This window comes from Glycine max, chromosome 1 (genome assembly GCF_000004515.6).
Source record: "Glycine max cultivar Williams 82 chromosome 1, Glycine_max_v4.0, whole genome shotgun sequence".
Lineage (NCBI taxonomy): Eukaryota > Viridiplantae > Streptophyta > Magnoliopsida > Fabales > Fabaceae > Glycine > Glycine max.
Genome location: NC_016088.4, coordinates 53385025 through 53393543, shown reverse-complemented (window position 1 = coordinate 53393543; position 8519 = coordinate 53385025). Strand labels below are relative to the sequence as shown.

Genomic DNA, 8519 nt, shown 5'->3' with positions numbered 1-8519 from the left:
TGACATATATATTAAATAAATATTAATGTATACTAAAGTAATAATATTTATTTTAATATATATGAAATTTTAGAATATTTAAATATGTTACAACATTTATATTGTAATGAATAATGAAAACTTATTGTTAAAATATATTAATATTTGCATCACGCCATGATTGTTATATAATATAATTGTATAATAGAATTCATTGAAACCTAATATATCATAAAGAATAAATTATTTCAGATTCAATTTTCACATGCATATTTTTTTGGTATATTCTATTATTAAATTATCATAAATCTTCAATAACAGAACTTATACGATATCTTAAAAAAAAACGTTATAGTAATTTTTTTAATAGAACAACGCGCGTCTCTCCAATCGTGAAAGTGAAAGTCAAAAAGTTGCATTGCCCCAGAAAATATTAGATAGGAGCTGGAGTACCTCATCCTTGGCCTTCATTTCGTTCGTACCATCGGATCCTTCTTCTAATTTCTAAATCATAATTCATAACGCACACTTTGTACAATTCTACCATCTAATGTTATGAATGGCGTCCATCTACAGAATATTGATGGATTCATCATTCATCATTCATCATTCACATCGCAAAAGCAATAAAGACCTCTCTCTAATCTAATCTACTCCTCACGAGAGAGATCAATAATAAATACTCCCATACTTGGTATTATTTCAGAAACAATAATCTAGATACTTATAATATAATATTTTTATACTACCTTTTGGTTTTAGATTTTTCACTTACTATTTTACACACAGGGTTAAAATATTTATCAATTTTATTCGTAACTAATTTCTATTGACTAATCTATCACTTCTTGAGTAAAATTGCTTGAAAATTCTTAAATTTCATATTTGAATCTTACAAATTAAAAAATATGATTTTTTTAGAGAGACTCGATGGTGTTATTGTTTAGTTTTAAATTAATATATAATTAATCTTTTATAATTACAAATATTTTCATTGAATTAAAGTTGCTTTTAATTAACAATTTATTGAATTAAATTATTAAAACATACTATTTTCATCGTCTAATACTAAAAAGATGCATATATGATTTGATTTTGTAAAATAAATCAATCCATATAAGTTAAGAAAGTTTAATTTTATATAAGATGGGTGAAGTATTATAAATTCTTATATTATATTTTATTCTCTCGAATAAAAAAAAATCTATATAAAAATAATAAGATATAAAATTATTATTATTTTATTTCATCTCTCTTTAAAAGTGAAATATGAAGCTTGGGAAAAATCAGTTCTATATGTCCTCTTTTGTATGTACACATAATTTTCCTATGTCATGCACTCATGTTCTGTTCCTTTTTACTGTTTTTGGATGGGAAAGAGAGGATGAGAGAGCGAAGAGTGTTACTTGCCGTGTATGATCGTTGATCCCTTCTGTTCTTTGTGTGACGTTGGATGACATTGACGCAGATACTGTGGTGGTCCCTCCCTTTGGGCGCTGGATTCGAGATACCCATAGCCAATCATAATTCGCCACGTACTCGTACGAATTATTAGGGTTTGCCAAAAGATATTAATAAATATTTGTCACATAGTTGTGTGTCTGGTTAAGGTGACGTTGAGTCGGACAAGACAATGATAGAGGTAGAGAGTGAGACGTCTCATCAACTAATCATATCTGATCTCACAATTTCCATTTTACGCTGTGCTTGGAATTCTATTCTGGAAAAATCAAGTTTTTCATTTCTTATTTTTAAAAAATAATGTACCATTTATCAATAAACAATTACTAAAATTCGAATTAAATGGACTGTTTGGTTAGAGAAGAAAAATAAAAGGTTTAAAAGCCCTCCATGAGTGCGCTTGAGTTCAGGGGTTGCTGTTCTCTTGGATTGGGGTATTATCCAATTCTCATAAATTAGTCTTTACAGATAGTGTGTTTGAGACTTAGGTTATGTATCCTTCAAATTGAATTGTATTTTGATTTATAGAGCTCAGTCTTTACTTGAGGTTTAACGATTGTATATTCTTGTGAGATAATCAATGGCTTTATGAAAACAATACATAAACTAATCACCTTCGGAAGTCTAGACCCATCATAAAGCTGGCATAGACACAATTACATAAAGAAATTTAAAGAAATATGATATAACATTTTTGATACGTCATAAATGCCTAGAACATGATTATTGAGGAAAAACATGCAACAAATACTGATAAATAACTTCTTTTTTTTGGACATAGAATGACATGTTAAGTAATATATTTTATTTGAGTGTTTTAGAGTATACTGTCTCTAATACTATGATGGAGTCTTTTTTAGAATGTTTTTCTGTCTTATCTTGTTTGAAGAAAATAAAAGCAACGTGGGCTCTTTCAATTTTCTGTTTAATTAAATAGAAAAGGAACGAAAATTTATACAAATAAATTCACTGAAATATCATAGTTCCAAAATATATTTATTCTAATCAGAAATAGTTTAATAGTATTTTTAAGTCATTCACTCTTCATTTTTTTGCCTAACCGTGACTTCACATGTTATTCTCTTTTTTTCAATCATTTTTTTTAATTTCTTTTCATATTTATTAGATCTATTAGTTTTTCTCTTCTTTTTTTTTCTCTACCTTCCACTCATACACCTCAAAAACAAAGTGTGTACTTGCCATTTTCCTGTTTATATTGTTTTCCACCTTTTAATTGTGTAAAATGATTTTAAAAGAATAACATGTTATATATTATAAAAATATATAATAGTTATCAAAGTTATATTGGTATAATTTGATCCTCCTCTCTTTATATATACTTTTAGTTTTACTTACAAATGTTAAAACACCCTTTAATATTACTGAAGAAAAGTGTTTATACTTTCTAATACACATTTTGATGCATGTCTTACTATAGGTTAAAATTTATTAAAAATAATAAAATTGTAATAAAATTTTCATTAAATAAGAAGTTAGATCAACTAAAATTTGTGATTTTTAATTAATTTCAACTAGTAGTAAATAATGTATTGAAAAATATGTTTGAAGGTCTATTGTTAACATTTATCTCTATTGAAATCATAAAACTGTAAGTTTCATTTCTTTTTTAATGAATTTCACTTGTAAACTTTTTTTTAAAATAAATTATAACCAATAAGATCGTGTTAGAAATATTATATTGAAGAGTGTACTAGCACTTTTCAAATTTATTTATTTTAATCTATTATTAATTTAAGAGTTTATGATTTCAATATGGATAATTTAATAAATATATTTTTTTGTTATTTAAATTCAATACAAGATTTAGTATTCCTTCTTACATATGCCTTGTGAATTTTATTTTATTTTTAAAAAATATCAAATTACAAGTTTACGTTTGAAACACATGGTATGAAATGTTATTTCTAAAGTGGTCAATAACTAAATAACTCTTTTTACTAATTTGGTGATAATATTTTAATACTGTACTTTTAGAATGATTTGCATTTCTTTAGTACTGAAAAAATTAATTTATTTAATAAAGTATCATTTACATTTAATTACATAGTACAAAAAATAATAAAAAATAAAACTCTAAAATGAAAAATATTTTAGAAATAATATCATTAAATATGAGAGAATTAATTAAAATTTACTTATATTTTAATCTGTCATACATGATTTATTTTTGTTTATATTTCAATTTAAAGGTAATATTATTTTTGGATAAGTCTTTTTTTCATAAAAATATGTTCTTTATTATTTCATTAAATTTATTGCTTGTGGTGTGCATGGAGTAATGTAGTTTGTTCATTTTCTTATCTTCATTTTCCTGCACCAAAATATTATTTCCTCCTTCCTTAATTATAACACTAGTTTAAAAAATTTATTTGATCCTTCTTTATATTTTTTTATAATTTTTAGATATATTTATTAGGTTTTCCTATATATTTTTATTTAATTATTCTTTGACTAAACATTAATAAAAAATAATTAAAGGAATAAAAAGATAAAAAAAATAATTTAAAAATAATAATATAATTAATTAACAAATCTAATATAATTAATTAAATTAATTAATTATTTTTAAGAGTCATGAATTAATTAAAAGATTCTTCTAATTAGGACGGAAGGATTATCATACAACTAAAAATTTATTGGTGAAAGTGAACTGTATTCAATTAAACCTGAATTCAAGAAGTTCACAGAATGAACTCGTAGTATTTTTTATTTTATAATAAAACAACCCCAACTCCCCAAGTAATAAAAATAGGGAGTAAAAATAGTAGAAAAAGATGATAATGTGGTTCACGTGCCACTTCCACGCGTAGTGGAGCGTGCAACCTCGGGACTTTCACTCCACTTTCTGACACAGCAAAAACAGAAACAACAGGCCTCGTATTTGTGGTGATTAAGGTTAATAATATATTCTCTTCTCCTCATATACCATGTTTATTTGACTCTTTTAATTTATTTTAAAATACTTATAAATTAAAAAAATATACCAATCATTTATCAAAAATTATTTATTTTTTATCATAATTAACAATTTAAAAAGCATATTTTTAATCATTATTTTCAAACTATTAGTTAATAGATGAAAAAAAATCCATTAAAAATTAAGGCAAAGTTAAAAATCAATGTAATAACTGATTTGATTCGTTAGACATTGTCAGAGTGAAATTGAAAGAGGTAAGCTTGAAGTGGAAAGTGAAGCGTTGCGAAAGGTGATGGCGCGTGATATGCATGACACAAATTCTGATCCAAAACCAAAACCCGCCCACAATTCCCCATATCATGTCCTTCTTCCTTTTCCTTTTCCACAGGTTTCTGAAAGTGGTTGCATTACCATTTACTACTTTCTTTCTCTCTTCTCAACACACCCAAAACAAAACAAAACCACCCCAACCCCTTCCACTCGCATTCTTCAGTCACACACGGAATGGGTGACATGTACCACTTTGACAAGAACCTCTCTTCGCAAGACGAAATCTCACTTTTTCTGCGTCAGATTCTGCTCCGTTCATCACCACCTTCTTCTTCTTCATCTTCCCGCCCCATGCCTACTGTATCCTGCACCTCTAACGTTGCTCACCAAAACGTAAATGCACACCCTTCTTTCACAGCGTCGCAGCTCCAAGATGGGAAGATCTTGGCCCTTGATTCCACCGCTTCTTTTGCCTCGGGTTCTGCCGCTTGCAGCCCCTTCAAGGGCCAGGGTGCTTCTGCTGCAAATGTGTCTTCTTCGTCTGCTGGAGTGAGTGAGAACGAAAATGATGACTATGATTGTGAAAGTGAGGTATATATCACACCATTATTACTTCTACAGTTCTACTCTTTTTTAAGTTTGAGATTCTCTTAGCAGTTTTGCTTCTCTACAAAAATAAAAATGTTTTTATTTATTATAATACTGTACTTTCCCACTTTAATATTGTAACGCCAACATATGTAACTTTTTTTTTTCTGAGGTGCTATGAGTTGGTCTGTGGTTGATAGTTATATTGATAGCTGTGGGTGATGGAAAAAAAAAAAAAAAACTAAACTTTGATTCCTGGTATGTTTTTATTCGGGATCTTTGTAGAACCTTTTTCGTTGAGGTAAAAAAAATTGGGATGAATTTGTTGCTTTGGTGGGGATTTGAATTTTGAAGTGAAAACTGCACTGCGTTTTTTGTTATTTTAATTTTGAAGTACAATTGCTTCATAATTTCTGAACGTAGGAGGGTGTTGAGGCTTTGGCCGAAGAAGTTCCAACAAAGGCTGCTTCTTCTAGGAGTTCATCTAAAAGATCAAGAGCTGCTGAAGTTCATAATTTGTCTGAGAAGGTTGGCATTTTCTGTTGATGTCTATTTCTTGTACCTGGGTTTGGTTTTATGCATGCTTAATTATGTGATTTTCCTTGTGGGTTTTTGCTCTGGTCTGGGACTTGTTGAGCAGCGAAGAAGGAGTAGGATCAACGAGAAAATGAAGGCTTTGCAAAACCTAATTCCAAATTCTAACAAGGTACACAAGTTTCTTCAAGTGACTTAAACCTTAGCTTTAACGGGAGCAGTTTTTAGTTATTAATTAGTTAGTCTTGGTGTAATGAGTTGTTGTATGCGTGTGGCAGACAGATAAGGCTTCAATGCTCGATGAAGCTATTGAATACCTTAAACAGCTTCAGCTCCAAGTACAGGTCTGTATCTCTTGTATATGCTGCACTTTTGTCCTATTTGTGAGGCTGAAAGCTTCATAAGCTTCGTTTTCTTCTGTATTCCTAACTTAAATTCCAATTTAAATGAACTTGTTATTTTGCGAATTTTGATGTTGTAGTAGTTGTTGTCCGTCTTGTCTGCTATTCTTTTGATGTGAATAGTAGTATGTATGGGAAACTGCAGAATATAGGAAATTTGAGAAAATCCTAGCTGGAACTGTTGTTGTCTTGACGCCAAGTATAAATGGTTTTCTACTTGAGTGCATAATCTGCTATCATTTATGCTGAAGCCTGCAACAAAATTGTAATCAATGTTGATGTTGATACCGCTTATAATGATCACTTCAAGTATTTAAAGTTTTACTAATATTTGAAGTGCCATTGTTTTTCTTTGCTGCTATGTATTGATAATCCAGTGAATTCTCTAGTAGTTTCTAGTTATTGCTATTTGCATATATATGCAACAAGTGCTGTTGACATTGACTTGTATATTGAATTTTGGTTAAGATACCTTTTACAAATGATAACAAGTGGAAAGATTAAATTTTTCTCTGGCCAGTCAAGCAAAGACTAGGATTAATTGTTTCCTATTACAGGAAATGAGCCCGACTTAACCTCCCGGTAAAAAGAAACCTTCCCTCTAAATTAATATCACAAACTAATTCTCAGTTTAAGAACTAACCTCAACTCAAAGCTGATATATTTTTTTTTTCCCCACTTAGATGAACTTAGCTTATGATTAGTAAAATGTGTTACTTTGAAAATGGGTTTTGTTCTGATCGAATTGACTTTTGAAGGTAGACTAGTCCTGATCTTTACCTTTATGATAATATTTCAGATGCTGTCAATGAGAAATGGGTTGAGTTTGCATCCTATGTGCTTTCCTGATGGCTTGCAGCCTCTGCAGTTGTCTCAGATGGGTATGGAATTAAGTGAAAGAAACAGGTCTACCCCTTTAAAAATGTCAGCTACTCTGCCTCTGCATCAAGACAACAACCCCTTGCACTATGCATCCAATCAGCCATGTGTGCCCTATCCTCCATACATTAACAACCCAGAAACTTCTTTCGGTCTGGAACCCCGAATCCAACCGGATACGAAACCTCTTCAACACAAAGAAGGATCTTCTGAGGTAAGCTCATCATCAACCTTGTAGTATATCATATCCTGTTAAAATTATTAGTCTTTGTTACATTACATGTTTCCCTTGTTGAATTGAAAAGCCAATACGCGGGGAAGACATTCTGCAGTACCAGCAATCAAGTGCTATCCATTCAGATACCAATACATTAGGTGGTTCTCAAGGTGCGCATGTTTCTTCTTGTATAATTAATTCAATGTAACTATAAACTATTCCATTACTATACAAAATCTCATGCTCCAATATATTCTTCCAAACCCCAGTTGTCAAAGAATTCGATTCAGGCACGACACTATCGTTCCCTTTTGACACGCAAGCATGTGAACCCAAAGACAACAACTCTTTGCAACCATGCATCGGCGGAAGAGATCATTCAGGAGTGATGATAAGAAATAGTGAGACCAACATTGTTGGTAGGTAATTGGTAGGTTCATGCCTGCAATGCAACATTAACATGTCTTGAAAAGTTTTTTAACCAGAGACTGCAGAGGGGAGAAAGCCAGATTTTTTAGTCTTGCCCTGCAATGCAATGCCTTTTGAATTTTGGTTTCCGCGTAAAAGCAGGAATCTCAATATCCCTTGAGCATTTTGTAATGTTCTCAAAAAGCTTATGGCCTACGTGATATGAGAGCAGATTATTTTTTTTTCTAGCTTCTCGAGTTGATAAAATTATGTATAATGTACGTAGAGAATATAACTGCTCATTGTTATACGGATTATATAACGACTGCAAAATCTCCTATGATGAAACATTGCCTATTTTTGGGCGTCATTTTATGAACCGCACACAACTAACGAAGGCTGGCATTTGGAGACTTCTATTTGTCCCATACGTAATTACAAAAGGGAGGTGAATTGGGTGATTATAAATCTAAAATAATTTTTAAAAATTGTGTAATTTGATTCATTCAAATATTATGTGCAACTGGAAAAGATACAAAATTTTGTACATGATTCAATAAATAACTTGAAATAGAAAAGAAAAAATGTTGGTCTAATCCAACACCAATTCCAACTTTCCCACAATGAATATTAGTGAATGTTATGCAGCAAATGTACAGAAACAAGTGCAGAAAATAGAAAATCAAACTCCAAGATGTGTCCTGATTTGATTATTACCTACTTGTGACTTACCAAAATTTGTTGTGGATTTTTCTTAAATTATGAGTTCATAACAAAAATTATGACCTTATTTTTAGAAGTTCTATTTAATTTGAGGGAAATTATATTTCTAAGCCTGTTATTA

At 30.2% G+C, this 8519-nt stretch overlaps 1 protein-coding gene across 1 annotated transcript; it reads left to right on the top strand.

Annotated features, from left to right (window-relative positions):
• The first annotated feature begins 4699 nt into the window (after positions 1–4699).
• On the top strand, positions 4700–8023 carry LOC100797351 (transcription factor SPATULA). Its single transcript, XM_003516553.5, has 7 exons — positions 4700–5239; positions 5660–5764; positions 5877–5942; positions 6049–6114; positions 6971–7264; positions 7356–7437; positions 7537–8023. The coding sequence occupies exons 1-7, from the start codon at positions 4883–4885 to the stop codon at positions 7692–7694; spliced, it is 1128 nt and encodes a 375-aa protein (XP_003516601.1). The 5' UTR covers positions 4700–4882; the 3' UTR covers positions 7695–8023.
• Positions 8024–8519: the final 496 nt, after the last annotated feature.

Coding starts and splice junctions, on each gene's coding strand:
- LOC100797351 (XM_003516553.5), top strand. CDS start 4,883: ATGGGTGACATGTACCACTTTGACAAGAACCTCTCTTCGCAAGACGAA. Junction 5,765..5,876: donor TTCATAATTTGTCTGAGAAG/GTTGGCATTTTC, acceptor CTTGTTGAGCAG/CGAAGAAGGAGTAGGATCAA. Junction 6,115..6,970: donor AGCTTCAGCTCCAAGTACAG/GTCTGTATCTCT, acceptor ATAATATTTCAG/ATGCTGTCAATGAGAAATGG.